This window comes from Lolium perenne, chromosome 4, assembly GCF_019359855.2.
Source record: "Lolium perenne isolate Kyuss_39 chromosome 4, Kyuss_2.0, whole genome shotgun sequence".
Classification (NCBI taxonomy): Eukaryota; Viridiplantae; Streptophyta; class Magnoliopsida; order Poales; family Poaceae; genus Lolium; species Lolium perenne.
In genome coordinates, this window is record NC_067247.2 from 35,456,332 (window position 1) to 35,472,906 (window position 16,575).

At 43.7% G+C, this 16,575-nt stretch overlaps 2 protein-coding genes across 2 annotated transcripts; both read left to right on the forward strand.

The window, feature by feature from the left end:
• Positions 1 to 7,582: 7,582 nt before the first annotated feature.
• LOC127319635 (protein LURP-one-related 15) lies at positions 7,583 to 9,006 on the forward strand. Its single transcript, XM_051349606.2, has 3 exons — positions 7,583 to 7,985; positions 8,121 to 8,354; positions 8,442 to 9,006. The coding sequence occupies exons 1-3, from the start codon at positions 7,755 to 7,757 to the stop codon at positions 8,571 to 8,573; spliced, it is 597 nt and encodes a 198-aa protein (XP_051205566.1). The 5' UTR covers positions 7,583 to 7,754; the 3' UTR covers positions 8,574 to 9,006.
• A 2,535-nt stretch (positions 9,007 to 11,541) lies between these two features.
• Positions 11,542 to 12,414, forward strand: LOC127319678 (protein LURP-one-related 10-like). The gene has a single exon (XM_051349645.2). It carries the CDS (start codon positions 11,549 to 11,551, stop codon positions 12,257 to 12,259), a length of 711 nt encoding a protein of 236 aa, XP_051205605.2. The 5' UTR covers positions 11,542 to 11,548; the 3' UTR covers positions 12,260 to 12,414.
• Positions 12,415 to 16,575: the final 4,161 nt, after the last annotated feature.

A 16,575-nucleotide genomic window follows, 5' to 3' on the forward strand; every position in this document is an offset into this window, starting at 1 on the left:
GATGGATTACTTCTACATTGTTACAAACACAATACCAGCAATGGAGTAGATGCATTCATCCGAGCTGATTCGACTTGTTCATCACACAATATCGCAGCTTTTCCGATCAAAAATTCCTGGAGCCTAACATGAACACCTACCATCTCGACCAAAACCTTCCCCAAACCTATCCCTAAGCAGTACAACGACGTCTCCGACTCATTTTGCGCAGCTAATCATCCACACATGGCTAGATCGGTGATGTCTACGGGTGCTTCTATTCTTGTAGACAGTGTTGGGCCTCCAAGAGCAGAGGTTTGTAGAACAACAGCAAGTTTCCCTTAAGTGGATCACCCAAGGTTTATCGAACTCAGGGAGGAAGAGGTCAAAGATATCCCTCTCAAGCAATCCTGCAATCACGATACAAGAAGTCTCTTGTGTCCCCAACACACCTAATACACTTGTCAGATGTATAGGTGCACTAGTTCGGCGAAGAGATAGTGAAATACAAGTGGTATGAATGAATATGAGCAGTAGTAACGGCGCCAGAAAAGTGCTTGCTGGCGTGCAGTTGATGGTAGTAATATTGCAGGAAGTAAAGATGCAGTAAAACAGTAAACAAGCGATGATTGCAGTATTTGGAAACAAGGCCTAGGGATCATACTTTCACTAGTGGACACTCTCAACATTGATCACATAAATAAATAAGTTCTCTTCCTTTGTGCTACATATACTCTTGTTTGATAATGAACACCATTCGTTGTGTAGGGCTACAAGAGCTCCCTCAAGCCAGAGTTAACAAGCGCCACAACATTCGGCATTCATATTTAAGTAACCTTTAGAGCATAATAGATCTTTGCAACTTAAACCGAGTACTAACATAGCATACACACTGTCACCTTTACACTATGAAGGGGGAATAAATCACATCAATACTATCATAGTAATAATTAACTCCATAACCTACAAGAGATTATGATCATAACCTACGCCAAGTACTACACGATGCACACACTGTCACCATTACACCGTGAAGGAGGAATAGACTACTTTAATAACATCACAAGAGTAGCACATAGACTAATAGTGATACAAAACTCATATGAATCTCAATCATGTAAGGCAGCTCATGAGATCATTGTATTGAAGTACATAGGAGAGAGATTAACCACATAGCTACCGGTACAGCCCTTAGCCTCGATGGAGAATTATTCCCTCCTCATGGGAGACAGCAGCGTTGATGAAGATGGCGGTGGTGTCGATGGAGGAGCCTTCCGGGGGCACTTCCCCGTCCCAGCGGCGTGCCGGAACAGAGACTCCTGTCCCCAAATCTTGGCTTCGCGATGGCGGCGGCTCTGGAAGGTTTCTCGTACCGTGGCTTTTCCGTATCGAAGATTTTGGTCAGGGACCTTTAAATAGGCGAAGAGGCGGAGTCGCAAGGCTGATGAGGCGGTGACACAATAGGGGGCGCGGCCCAGGCCCTGGCCACGCCACCCTGTCATCTGGTGGCCCTGTGGCCCCCCTCTGCTGGCTCTCGGGTGTTCTGGAAGCTTCGTGGAAAAATAGGATGCTGGGCATTGATTTCGTCCGATTCCGAGAATATTTCCTTACTAGGATTTCTGAAACCAAAAACAGCAGAAAACAGGAACTGGCACTTCGGCATCTCGTCAATAGGTTAGTTCCGGAAAATGCATCAAAACGATATAAAGTGTGAACAAAACATGTAGGTATTGTCATAAAACTAGCATGGAACATAAGAAATTATAGATACGTCTGAGACGTATCAAGCATCCCCAAGCTTAGTTCCTACTCGCCCTCGAGTAGGTAAACGATAAAAAGAATAATTTCTGTAGTGACATGCTACCAACATGATCTTGATCAATACTATTGTAAAGCATATAAGATGAATGAAGTAATTCAAAGCAATGGTAAAGACAATGAGTAAACAACTGAACCATATAACAAAGACTTTTCATGAATAGTACTTTCAAGACAAGCATCAATAAGTCTTGCATAAGAGTTAACTCATAAAGCAATAGATTCAAAGTAGAAGGCATTGAAGCAACACAAAGGATGATTAAGTTTCAGCAATTGCTTTCAACTTGTAACATGTATATCTCATGGATAGTTGTCAACATAAAGCAATATAACACGTGCAATAGGTAGACATGTAAGAATCAATGCACACAGTTGACACAAGTGTTTGCTTCTAAGATAGAAAGAAATGGGTAAACTGACTCAACATAAAGTAAAAGAATGGCCCTTCGCAGAGGGAAGCAGGGATTAAATCATGTGCTAAAGCTTTTTAAGTTTTGAAATCATATAGAGAGCATAAAAGTAAAGTTTTGAGAGGTGTTTGTTGTTGTCAACGAATGGTAGCGGGTACTCTAACTACCTTATCAACCAGACTTTCAAGAGCGGCTCCCATGAAGGACGTTATTTCTACCAGCAAGGTAGATCATCCCTCTTATCTTTTGTTTACACATGTATTTTAGTTTCATTATTTATAGATGACACTCCTCCCAACCTTTTGCTTACACAAGCCATGGCTAACCGAATCCTCGGGTGCCTTCCAACATTCACATACCATGGAGGAGTGTCTATTTGAAAAATTAAGTTGCTTACTGATAGATCAGGCAAAGAATGCGAAGAAAATTATTAATGCAAGTTGTAATTAATTGGGGCTGGGAACCCCATTGCCAGCTCTTTTTGCGAAATTATTGGATAAGCGGATGTGCCACTAGTCCATTGGTGAAAGTCTGTCAAAAGTAAATGATAAGATCGAAAGATAAAACACCACATACTTCCTCATGAGCTATAAAACATTGACACAAATAAGAGATAATAGCTTTTGAATTGTTTAAAGGTAGCACATGAAGTATTTACTTGGAATGGCAGAGAAATGCCATGTAGTAGGTAGGTATGGTGGACACAAATGGCATAGTTTTTGGCTCAAGGATTTGGATGCACGAGAAGAATTCCTCTCAATACAAGGCTAGGCTAGCAAGGTTGTTTGAAGCAAACTCAAGTATAAAACGGTACAGCAAGACTCACATATGAACATATTGTAAGCATTATAACACTTTACATCGTCTCCTTGTTGTTCAAACACCTTAACCAGAAAATATCTAGACTTAGAGAGACCAATTATGCAAACCAAATTTTAACAAGCTATATGTAGTTCTTCATTAATGGGTGTAAAGTACATGATGCAAGAGCTTAAACATGATCTATATGAGCACAACAATTGCCAAGTATCAAATTATTCAAGACCATATACCAATTACCACATGCAGCATTTTCTGTTTCCAACCATATAACAATGAACGAAGCAGTTTCAACCTTCGCCATGAACATTAAGAGTAAAGCTAAGAACACATGTGTTCATACGCAACAGCGGAGCGTGTCTCTCTCCCACACAAGCATGAATTTATTCAAACAAAGCAAAACAAACAGACACTCCAAGTAAAGTACATAAGATGTGACCGAATAAAAATATAGTTTCAAGAGAACAAACCTGATAAATTGTTGATGAAGAAGGGGATGCCTTGGGCATCCCCAAGCTTAGATGCTTGAGTCTTCTTGAAATATGCAGGGATGAACCACCGGGGCATCCCCAAGCTTAGACTCTTCACTCTTCTTGATCATAGTATATCATCCTCCTCTCTTGACCCTTGAAAACTTCCTCCACACCAAACTCGAAACAAACTCATTAAAGGGTTAGTGCATAATCAAAAGTTCACATGTTCAGAGGTAACACAATCATTCTTAACACTTCTGGACATTGCCCAAAGCTATTGGAAGTCAATGGAACAAAGAAATCCATCCAACACAGCAAAAGAGGCAATGCGAAATAAAAGGCAGAATCTGTCAAAACAGAACAGTCCGTAAAGACGAATTTTTTAGAGGCACTGGACTTGCTCAGATGAAAATGCTCAAATTGAATGAAAGTTGCGTACATATCTGAGGATCACGCACGTAAATTGGCAGATTTTTCTGAGTTACCTACAGAGAACCCTGCCCAAATTCGTGACAGACAGAAATCTATTTCTGCGCAGTAATCCAAATCTAGTATGAACCCTACTATCAAAGACTTTACTTGGCACAACAATGCAATAAAATAAAGATAAGGAGAGGTTGCTACAGTAGTAACAACTTCCAAGACTCAAATATAAAACAAAAGTACTGTAGTAAAATAAACACATGGGTTATTTCCCAAGAAGTGCTTTCTTTATAGCCATTAAGATGGGCTCAGCAGTTTTAATGATGCACTCCCAAGAAATAAGAGTTGAAGCAAAAGAGAGCATCAAAAAGCAAATTCAAAACACATTTAAGTCTAACCCACTTCCTATGCATAGGAATCTTGTACACAAATAAATCCATAAAGAACAAAGTGACAAGCATAGGAAGATAACACAAGAGTAACTTCAAGATTCTCAACACAAAGAGGGGAAACTTAATATTATTAAGATGCATATAACCATGTTTCCCTCTCTCATAATAACTTTCAGTGGCATCATGAACAAATTCAACAATATAACTATCACATAAAGCATTCTTATTCACATGCATAAAAGTATCATTACTCTCCACATAAGCATAATCAATTTTATTAGTTGTAGTGGGAGCAAATTCAACAAAGTAGCTATCATTATTATTCTCGTCATCAAATATAGGAGGTATACTATCATCATAATAAAATTTACTCTCCATAGTAGGCGGCACCAAAAGACCACTATCATTATAATCATCATATATGGGAGGCATATCATAATCAACATAAACTTTCTCCTCAATACCCGGAGGACTAAAGAGATCATTTTCATCAAAACCGACCTCCCCAAGCTTAGAATTTTCTATAGCATTAGCAACAATAGTGTTCAAAGCATTCATACTGATAACATTCCCATTAGCATGCATATAAAGTTCCATGGGTTTTTTAATTCTCTCTTCAAACACATCATGTCCTAATTCAAGATAAAGTTCATAAAGATCTCTCATTGTGTTGTTGTTTTCCATTAAGCCTAACTAGTGAAAACAAGAAACAAAAAGATGCAATTGCAGGATCTAAAGGAAATAGCTTCGAGCACACACACAATGGCAACAGAAAAGTACTTAGTTACCTGGGACCGGAGTATGAGTGCATTTTACCTTTCCTCCCCGGCAACGGCGCCAGAAAAGTGCTTGATGTCTACGGGTGCTTCTATTCTTGTAGACAATGTTGGGCCTCCAAGAGCAGAGGTTTGTAGAACAACAGCAAGTTTCCCTTAAGTGGATCACCCAAGGTTTATCGAACTCAGGGAGGAAGAGGTCAAAGATATCCCTCTCAAGCAATCCTGCAATCACGATACAAGAAGTCTCTTGTGTCCCCAACACACCTAATACACTTGTCAGATGTATAGGTGCACTAGTTCGGCGAAGAGATAGTGAAATACAAGTGGTATGAATGAATATGAGCAGTAGTAACTTGGCGCCGAGAAAAGTGCTTGTCAAGGCGTGCGGTTGATGGTAGTAATATTGCAGAAGTAAAGATGCGAGAAACAAGAAACAAGCGATGATTGCAGTATTTGGAAACAAGGCCTAGGGATCATACTTTCACTAGTGGACACTCTCAACATTGATCACATAAATAAATAAGTTCTCTTCCTTTGTGCTACATATACTCTTGTTTGATAATGAACACCATTCGTTGTGTAGGGCTACAAGAGCTCCCTCAAGCCGGAGTTAACAAGCGCCACAACATTCGGCATTCATATTTAAGTAACCTTTAGAGCATAATAGATCTTTGCAACTTAAACCGAGTACTAACATAGCATACACACTGTCACCTTTACACTATGAAGGGGGAATAAATCACATCAATACTATCATAGTAATAATTAACTCCATAACCTACAAGAGATTATGATCATAACCTATGCCAAGTACTACACGATGCACACACTGTCACCATTACACCGTGAAGGAGGAATAGACTACTTTAATAACATCACAAGAGTAGCACATAGACTAATAGTGATACAAAACTCATATGAATCTCAATCATGTAAGACAGCTCATGAGATCATTGTATGGAAGTACATAGGAGAGAGATTAACCACATAGCTACCGGTACAGCCCTTAGCCTCGATGGAGAACTACTCCCTCCTCATGGGAGACAGCAGCGTTGATGAAGATGGCGGTGGTGTCGATGGAGGAGCCTTCCGGGAGCACTTCCCCGTCCCGGCGGCGTGCCGGAACAGAGACTCCTGTCCCCCAGATCTTGGCTTCGCGATGGCGGCGGCTCTGGAAGGTTTCTCGTACCGTGGCTTTTCCGTATCGAAGATTTAGGTCAGGGACCTTTAAATAGGCGAAGAGGCGGAGTCGGAAGGCTGATGAGGCGGTGACACAATAGGGGGCGCGGCCCAGGCCCTGGCCGCGCCACCCTGTCATCTGGTGGCCCTGTGGCCCCCCTCTGCTGGCTCTCGGGTGTTCTGAAAGCTTCGTGGAAAAATAGGATGCTGGGCATTGATTTCGTCCGATTCCGAGAATATTTCCTTACTAGGATTTCTGAAACCAAAAACAGCAGAAAACAGGAACTGGCACTTCGGCATCTCGTCAATAGATTAGTTCCGAAAAATGCATCAAAATGATATAAAGTGTGAACAAAACATGTAGGTATTGTCATAAAACTAGCATGGAACATAAGAAATTATAGATACGTTTGAGACGTATCAATCGGCCCCACGAAAATCCATGGCCGTGGAGGAGAAACGCAGAGAACAAGAGGAGAAACAGAAAACGAGGACGGCCACGAGACGTACCATACTGCGGAGGTTCCTCTCGCCACTCTCGCCGACGTGGATCGTCCGCCATGTCCGCCGCCGCCGCCCACGAACTCGCCTGCGTCGTTGCCACCCACGACGAAGAGAAAGGAAGGCTGCGTCCAGTTGCGTGATTTCTGCGGCGTTATACAGAGAGGTGGAACCGTGGAAGGACCTCTTCGTAATTACTCTTCGTAATTATCCTGTTTCTGAAACGCTGCGATGCAAACCTTGCTCTCCCGCCTCCAAACTGCCACATGTCGCCACCACATTCAATTGTATGAGTTGTGCACATATTGGACAAGTTCTTGTATGAGTGGAATACGTTTTGGAAGATGTTGTATGAAAATGCACATAGGGTGCAAGTTCTTGTACCTGTGGTGCAATTACCTCGAAAATCTTTGTGTAGTGACGGTTTGCCCGCTTACCACGCGTGTGGGCCCATATGATTTTCTCCATTTTCTTCAAGAAATAAACACACTAAAAAATTGGTAGATGTCGGCCTGTACTCAGTGGTCGGCGCGCTGTGTTGGATTCCTGCCAAACCACATGAGAAATGGCCAAGGAAAAGAGATCGAAAGCAGCGAAGCTACGAACGATTCGTTGGATTCGAATCGGTTCTGTTTGTTTACTCATTAAGCAACTCGAGCCGATGTCACACGGTAACAAAAAAGAAATGAAATGAAAAAGCATGTCGGCTCTCCTGCGTCCACGTACCAGCCCTGAGAACTGCTGGTGCCACGTAAACCTTTCGCAAAGCTGATCTTCCATTCAGACCTGAGGAAGAATCCAGGAACGAACAAGCTGCGATTTTTATAGGCCGAAACCGAGCTGCCAAACTGGTCAAACCTCCGGGTCCAAAACCAGACAGACAAGGCAAGACGCGTGCGCCCACCCCCACGGCCGATCCAGCCAATCCGTCCCCGTTCCAGCCGCCACCTGCGCCGCCTACCGACGTGTCGTGCCACACCCATGGACGAGGCGGTGCCGGCGCTCGCGGTGGTGGACGCGCGCTTCTGCGCCGGGGACGAGGCGGCGCTGGCCGTCGCCAAGACGATCAGCATGTCCGGCAACGACTTCACCGTCACCGACGCCGCCACGGGCGACGTCCTGCTGCGGGTCGACGGCGTCCTCTTCAGCCTCCGCCGCCGCTGCCTCCTCGCCGACGCCCATCGCCGCCCCGTCCTCACCGTCCAGGAATCGGTGCGTGTTGTCGCATCAAGATTCCATCCATTCTTTTTCCCCACTCTGTTTCCCCAAAATCTTGTTGATTTCTTCTCCTCTGGGATTTCGGAGCTGACGATGACATCTGAACAATTGTGTGGTTGGTCGTTGCAGGCGCTGGTGATGAACAAGCGCTGGAAGGTGTTCCGCGGGGACAGCACGAGCCGGCGGGACCTGCTGTTCACCGTGGTCAAGCCGTCGGTGATCCCGCTGCGGTGGTCCACCAAGGTCAACGTCTTCCTCGCCAGCAACGACGCCGAGCAGGCCCCCGACTTCAGGATCACCGGCAGCTACCACGACGGCGCATGCTCCGTCTCCCTCGGCGAATCCAACACCGTCATCGCAAAGGCAAGCCACGGCACGAATCAATCTTCTGATACTCTCCTTGGATCGTACTGACCGACAGCTTCTTGATTCCCATTTCCCCGGTTGCAGATCGACCGGCGGTCCACGGTGGTGAGCACGCTGCTGGGGAAGAACGCCTACAGCGTCACCGTCAACCCCGGGATCGACTACGCCTTCGTCGTCGCGCTCGCCGTTGTCCTCGACGAGATGCACTACCAATGATCGCAGCTCCAGCTTCCGGCCCCTGGCTCCGCGAATCGCTCTGCATCCGACCGTCACACGTGGTCTTTGTTGTCTAGTGTCGCGTGCGTGTAGCAGTGTAGGTGCAGGTCAATGCTGCCGTGCAGGGGAATCACGAATGCTCCGCCGCTCTGCGCTTCGAGTTCATGCACCGTCAGAGACCGATTTGAAGAACCATGGCGTTTAGATTTTTGGGCCGTGAGAAGGAGAACGCGCTCTTGGTTGGTCCAATTCAGTTTTGTTAACTCGTTTGTTGTGAACTGAGGTTTGTTCCCCGTGACCTGTGAGTCTTTCACTCTTGCTCGCTCTCTTTTGTCTATGATGTAATTCCGGTAGAAAAAAAAAACATACCAACATGACAACATCAAATCAATATCACTGGAATTATGCTGAAATATATTTCCATTGTTTTGAAGATGTAGAGGTTGTTATATCGGTTTTGCTATTTCTCAGTCAACTGAGATTTTCTTAAGTCTAAGTCACTTATAAAAATGTGCTTTGAGTTGCACTTTTCTGTTAAAAAAGTGCAATTGCATTTTTCTGACAGAAATGTGCAATTGAACCCAGTTGCACTTTTCTTTGAACTGCAGTTGCACTTTTCTGAGTTGACTGAGACTTAAGAAAATCTCAGTCAACTGAGACATAGGTACACCCTTGTTATATATTTCTACATACTTGGTCAAATCTACACCGTTTCACTTTTAAAGAAAATTATATGCACTAAATTTTAGCAAAGGAAAAGTACTCCAAATGAAGCACCAACACATCTGACCAAGAGGGAATAAACCATATATCGATGCCAATGGCAGGTAGTGAGAACCAACATAAGGTTGGGTGGTTATAAGGATGGTTGTATCTTCATCCCACCATAGTTCAAATCAAATGTTTAATATATGTGTGTCTCATAAATGCGGAATATATTCTTTCAGTGGGAGGCGACGTTCCCGTCGACAGCGAGGCGACTGCAGTGATTTCATCAACTTCAAGATCCGCTCCGCCGGTTTAGTCTTCCGAAGATGCTCGTAAGGATAGGGTGTGCATGTGTGCATTCATATGGTCGAGTGTATACGAGCGTCTGCGTTTGTATTGTGTTTCTAAAAAAAGAAATGATAGCCCGGTAGACACTTCATATGCTCATGAATTTTCTATTACTTTCCACTGGGATAGACACTCATAGAGCAAAATCAGCTCTCACTTTACATATTTATAGACCAGACAGTATAGAGCTCTCTACCAAGATACTTGAGGGTAACAAATTAGACACAAATACACATACAAATATATGTGCACTACAGTTCATATAAGTGAAACATCTTTGAAGAAAATGTGATCGCTCTGTCCATGTTTTACATTGAAAACAAACATGTTGTCCAAAGCAAGGTTACTCTAAGGGGCATTCTCATGAGAAATAAATACTTAACCAACTTTAACTGCAATCTAGTGCATACTTCTGTTAAATCATAGTGTTCGCGTATTTTCAATTACAAAACTTAAAATTGTACAAAATAGAAAATCGTACAATCTATATCCCCTAATTTAATTCAGATAAATTATGGGACAAATAATATGTGAGATGAATGACATGAAACTAATTTGTAGTATGCAACATCATCATACTAGGAGTATTAATATGTAGTTCATGGTCCGGACGTAAGAATACACAAATGAAAATCATATAGTGATGAGTTAAGTTAATAAGAGTTAAAAAAGCTCAGTATAAATAATTGATATATGTTTAGTTTCAAATGCATTGGCACCTTCTTGGACCATCTCTTCTTAAAAATACCTATATCCGGTGCGTAACCACGGACTCAGATCTGCAGAATAAGTAGAAGAGATCTTAAAGAGAAGCAAACCCTCATAGAAATTATGTGATTTTCTATAGTGAAATTATTAGAGCTATTGTAGCTACCGGAGGGGCCCGGCCGCGGACACTATTTCTCTTTTAGATAGAGTTCTCTTTCTTGTCCATGAAAGATGTAGCCGAAGTACTCTCTAATCACATATTCATCCACGACAATATTAATTCTAACGGATTTCTATTTTTCAGCCCTTGATTTCTTGGTTGTATTAATTTTCTCTAGGTTCTGAAATTTTCCTTACTTTTGCCCTTGCTCATTCCATTAAACCGTATACTTTTTATTTGTAAATATATATAAAAAATATTCTGAAAGCTTAATAGAAAAGTGTATACAAAATATCATGTATATAGGTTAGGAAGAGAAGTTTTGAATTTATTAAAAATATCATGTATGTTGATAATATAGTTATAAAATATCTCCAAAGTATCATTATTATTTTGTGCCATATTAAAAATACATTTTATACTCTTACATTTTTAGGAAAAGCATGTTTTTCAAAACAATGTCATGGTTATGGAAATACATTATCTACTTATTTCATAACATAATGGGTGTAAATTTCAGAAAAAAAGGTTCATGTATCTGAAAATATATATTTACTAATCCATTTGTTCCATAATTCTTATTGTTGTCGACAAGAATTATGCAAATGAGGGAGTACTCTCTAGGTTCCAAAATAGCTGATATTATATGTCTAAATTTGGATGTATCACATGTGAGTGGTCATGTGGCAAATAATAGAAGTTCAAATAAAAGTGTGGCAAATGATAATATATGTTATATATTTATCTAAATTTGGATGTATCTATACACTAAAAAGCGTGTTTAGATACATCTATATGTAAGAAACATGCGACATTTAGACAGAAAGAGTAGAAAAGGTCACAGAATTAAAAAATGAAGTTCGCCAACAGGTGTCAAAATCAGTGTTCGGACCCCAACCAACAGATCAGATCAACAGGCTAAGTCTCTGGGTCAACTTGTGCGCTTCAAAGCTGGCGGCGGTCGTTGGGCGGTCCGTCAGTGTCAGAGTAAACCGGCCGGAGACCTGATCGTCGCTTATCTTCTTCGCAACATATATACTCTGCACATGTCATGCTCGCTTTGCAAAGCATCGGTAGTGCCCAAGCCTATTTTACCCAGCAGAGTACACAACCCAAAGCAATCATCCGCGACGCGCGCGTGGCCATGAGCAGCGAGCCGGAAGAGACTCCGGTGCCGGCGCCGGTGGTGGACGCGCGGTACTGCGCGGCGGGGGCGACGGCGTTCGCGGTGACCAAGACGATCAGCGTGACGGGTCACGACTTCACGGTGAACGACGCGCGCGGTGTGGCGGTGATGCAGGTGGAGGCGGCGGTGTTCAGCTTCCTGCAGGCGCGGTCCCTGCTCCTGGACGCGGCGTCGCGCCGCCCCGTGGTGACGCTGCAGGACGACTCGTACATGGCGACCTCGAGGTGGCAGGCGTACAGGGGGGACAGCACGAGCCGGAGGAACCTGCTGTTCGTGGCCGTCAAGCTGTCGCCGCTGAATCTGGCCAGGACCAAGGTGCGGGTCTTCCTCGCGAGCAACGGCTCCGGCGAGCGGGTCCCCGACTTCGTCATCAGCGGCAGCTACTACGACGGCGCGTGCACCGTGTCCGCTAAGGGCCGCGGGGACGACGGGTACGCCATCGCGCAGATCACCCGGCAGGACACGGCGGGCGGCGCGCTGCTGGGGCGGCACACGTACACGGCGAGGGTCAACCCGGGCGTCGACCACGCGTTCATCATCTCGCTCGCCGTGATTTTGGACGAAATGTACCACTAGCGCCGTAACTCTGAACTAAGGAATAGTTGCCGCCAGTTACATTTGTTGAACTTGTTTTCTTCAATAATTTCGTTTTCGTCAAACAACGTCACATGTAAAGTTCTGAGATGTTTGTCATTTGAATCCATCACAAAGTTCCCGCAGAGTTTGATTTAGTTTCTATGACACCAGGTCAGCTGATCCATTTCAAGCGATGTGCCAATCATGAAAATTCGAATTAGCTGTCGGATGATCATGTCAAGGTCCGTCTAGATCGTGCGGTGGCAAATGGTGATTTCCAAGCTATATTTGATGATTGTCGGGTCGAGAACCTGATCACTACCGCATCTGATCATTTAGCTATCTACGTCTCGCTCTCAACACTCCAAGATGGAGTCAAGTCGACCCCTGTCCAACATGGTTTTCGCTTCAAAGCTGCTTGGATCAGGGCCGCGGACTATCGCGAGGTGTTGGAGAAGGCATGGGCTGCATGTGGAGATGGTCCTCCATCACTGCATTCCACATGGGCCACGCTTCAATCTGTTGCGGGCACCTTACGGAATTGGAGCCGCGACTCTTTTGGCAGCGTTCAGAAAAGGATTCAGAAGCTGGAAAGAAAATTAAAATCTATGCGTCTCTCTGAACCAGCAGCGTCCGCAGCTGATATTCGCTTGGTGGAGAAGGATCTGTGTGAAATGTTTGAGCGGGAAGAAATTATGGCACGTCAACGTTCACGTGTGGACTGGTTGAAAGAAGGAGACCGCAATACATCCTTCTTCCATGCCAGGGCGTCAGCCCGCAAACGCACGAACAAGATGTCCTCACTGAAAGGTGATAATGGCTCAACATGTGATGATATTGCTGAAATTAAAGGTATGGTTCAGGATTTTTGTGGCAATCTTTTCACGTCTGAACCTACTCTTTCTTGTGATGCCGTTCTTGATGCTATTCCCTGCAAAGTTACTTCAGAGATAAATGCTGATATGTTACGTGACTATACTAATGATGAAATTAAGGCAGCTCTTTTCCAAATGGGACCCACCAAAGCACCTGGACCTGATGGGTTCCCGACTCTTTTTTATCAAACCCATTGGAACTTCTTTGAAAAAGAAATATGCGAGGCTCTTAGGAGCTTTCTGAATGGTGGTTCTATTCCTGAGGGTTTCTATGATTCTATCATTGTCTTGATTCCGAAGGTTACAAATCCTGAACATTTGAAGAACTTCCGTCCTATCAGCTTGTGCAATGTTCTACATATAAGATTGCATCGAAGGTTTTGGCTAACCGTCTGAAAATCATTCTTCCTTCTGTTGTATCTGAGAATCAAAGTGCGTTCGTCCCTGGCCGCCTCTTAACGGATAACGCCCTTATTGCTTATGAATGCTTGCATACTATCAGACAACAACACGCGAAGCGACCTTTCTTTGCTCTCAAGGTGGATATGATGAAGGCCTATGATCGTGTTGAGTGGGACTATCTTTCGGGTTGTCTTCGGAAGCTTGGCTTTGCTCAACTTTGGATTGATACGGTTATGAGATGTGTTACTTTGGTTCGCTATGCAGTTCGTGTAAATGGTGAACTAACAGAACCGCTAATTCCATCTAGGGGTATCCGGCAAGGGGATCCTATAAGCCCATATCTCTTTCTCCTATGTACGGAGGGATTATCTTGTCTTTTGCAACAGAGGGAGGCTCAAGGTGTGCTACATTGTTTAAGAAATGGACGACTTGGCCCCCCAATATCACATCTACTGTATGCAGATGACAGTATTTTCTTTGCCCGTACTGATAGGAGAAGTGTGGATTCTCTTCAGAGTACATTGGATTTGTACTGCGATGGTTCAGGACAGAAGATTAATTTGGATAAATCGTCCATTTGCTTTGGTTCCCACTGTGCACATGCGGTCAGAGATGAGGTGATGCAACGGTTGGATGTCTATAATGAAGCATTGCAGGAGACATATCTGGGCATGCCAACTGAAGTAGGAAGATCACCTGTGAGTACCTTCAAATATTGGTTTGATCGCATGTGGAGGTGTATGAGTGGATGGTCTGATCGTCCGGCGTCTCGGGCTGGGAAGGAAGTTCTACTGAAATCTGTTATTCAAGCCATTCCTGTGCATGTTATGAGCTGCTTCCAACTACCGGTGTCAACGTGTGATTCTATGAGGAAATCAATAGCCAACCACTGGTGGGGTATTGAGGATGGGAAGAAAAAGTTACATTGGAGGTCATGGGAGTGGCTATCAACGCCAAAGGCTCTTGGAGGAATGGGATTTCGAGATCTTGAGCTTTTCAACCAAGCAATGTTGGGTCGACAATGTTGGAGACTTCTGGCAGATCCCACCTCCTTATGTGCTAGGGTGCTTAAAGCACGCTATTACCCAAACTGTGATTTCCGGGATGCTCCTAGCCCAAGATCTTCTTATATACATGGCGCATCATTCTTTTTGGCAAGAAACTTGTTGAGAAAGGTCTCGGATGGGGTATTGGAAATGGCGCAACGACGAAGATCTTAATTGACAAATGGATTCCTGGTGTTTCCCCTGGACTGCTGCAACCTCAGGTGGCGCTTCCTGAAAATCAAACTGTTGATACCCTTATAGTGGAGGACTCGCGCACATGGGATATGGCTCCGATCCATACCATTTTTGATGAGGAAACAACACTACAGATTCTCCAAGTTCCTATTAGTCGTCATGGTGGTGATGACTTTCCGTCGTGGCCTCATACTCGCTACGGTACTTATACGGTCAAGTCGGCTTATAATCTTGCTCGATCTAACCAGTTCCATGTTGACCGTAGCCGTCGGGGTGGAGGCTCCTCTTCGGCGACAATTGATGATGCAAAAGAGGGACGAACAAGGTTCCCGGGAAGATCAAAATTAACTTCTAGCGGTTTGCTCACAATTGTTTGCCATGTGGTGTTCAATTATGCAAGCGCAACATACCAGCCTCTGATGCATGTATCTTCTGCGGCAAACAGGAATCGATCGAGCACTCACTCCTTTTCTGCCAGTTTGCTAATGAAGTTTGGCAATGAAGTTTGGCAGGAGGTCAAGGCCGAGTTTACTGTCCACTTACACCGCCAGCAATTCACGTCTTCGCAGGTATGGGCTCTGGACTTTCTTCAGCGGTGTTCTGACGTGGAGGCTACATATGTTATGACAACAATGTGGCACATTTGGGATGCACGAAACAGAATCAGAGAAGGTGAAAATCTGATGCATCCACATGCTCTAGCGATGAAGATTAAAGCTTATATTGACATGATTCTTCAGCATTTATACAAGACAGGTACTGACCAAAGGTGTGAGACCAAGATATCCTCAATAAAATGGTCTCCGCCGCCGGTTGGCATTGTCTCTGTCAATGTTGATGCAACAATCTTCTCCGCTTCAAATCGGATGGGTAGTGGCGTTGTTATCCGAGACCACAATGGTGCATGTTTGGCTACTTGTAGCGAACACTTTGAGGGGATCACATCGCCGGAGCTAGCTGAGGCTATGGCGGCTAGGCAGGCCCTATGCTTTGCTAAATCTGAAGGCTTTGAGAAAGTTATTGTTCAATCAGACTGCCTCTTAGTTGTTCAGCGTGTCAACTCTTCAACTACTGATCGTTCTATTAATGGCCCAGTCATGAAGTCATCAAGAAGCTGATGAAGTCGTTTTTGTCTTGCTCTTTTAATCATATTTATCGAGGAGCAAATGTTGCTGCTCACACGTTGGCTCATTTATGTGAATTTTCTTCTAGATGTGTGTCACGTGGTGTGACTCCGGAGTGTCTCCGTGAGATCATTTGTAATGACATTATGGTTATGTGATCAATAAAGCCACGTTTCCCTAAAAACAAAACCGTGTTTATTCACATGGCATGGCTACGCCTTTGGCCGTTGTCTAAAAATCAACGGAATAGTCAATTCAGACATGAAATTTACCTAATGTCTTTTCAAACGGTTCCTAAAATTATTAACTCTTGATCTATGCCCCCTTGATGAAACTATATCCTCGATATCATGTTTAGAACCTGTCAAATTGTACAATATCACCTATACAAATTTTGATACAAGATCCACGAAAATAACAACATTCTCTAGAGATGCAGGCCATAATCAATCGAGACAGACAAGAATTCCTATTTTCTATTAAGAAAGATCAGTTGAACATATGGCAAAAGAACCTTTTGGAAAACCCAACTGATAGCTCCCTAAGAGAGACACAATTTCTCAGATTTATTATAACTAGGAGTATACTATAATTTTCACTTTTCACTTGATTTTATAATTTTGAAAATCATGAAAACCTTAAATTCACTAAATACTTTTTAAAAGAAGTTTTGG

Coding starts and splice junctions, on each gene's coding strand:
- LOC127319635 (XM_051349606.2), top strand. CDS start 7,755: ATGGACGAGGCGGTGCCGGCGCTCGCGGTGGTGGACGCGCGCTTCTGC. Junction 7,986..8,120: donor TCCTCACCGTCCAGGAATCG/GTGCGTGTTGTC, acceptor TGGTCGTTGCAG/GCGCTGGTGATGAACAAGCG. Junction 8,355..8,441: donor CCAACACCGTCATCGCAAAG/GCAAGCCACGGC, acceptor CCCCGGTTGCAG/ATCGACCGGCGGTCCACGGT.
- LOC127319678 (XM_051349645.2), top strand. CDS start 11,549: ATGCTCGCTTTGCAAAGCATCGGTAGTGCCCAAGCCTATTTTACCCAG.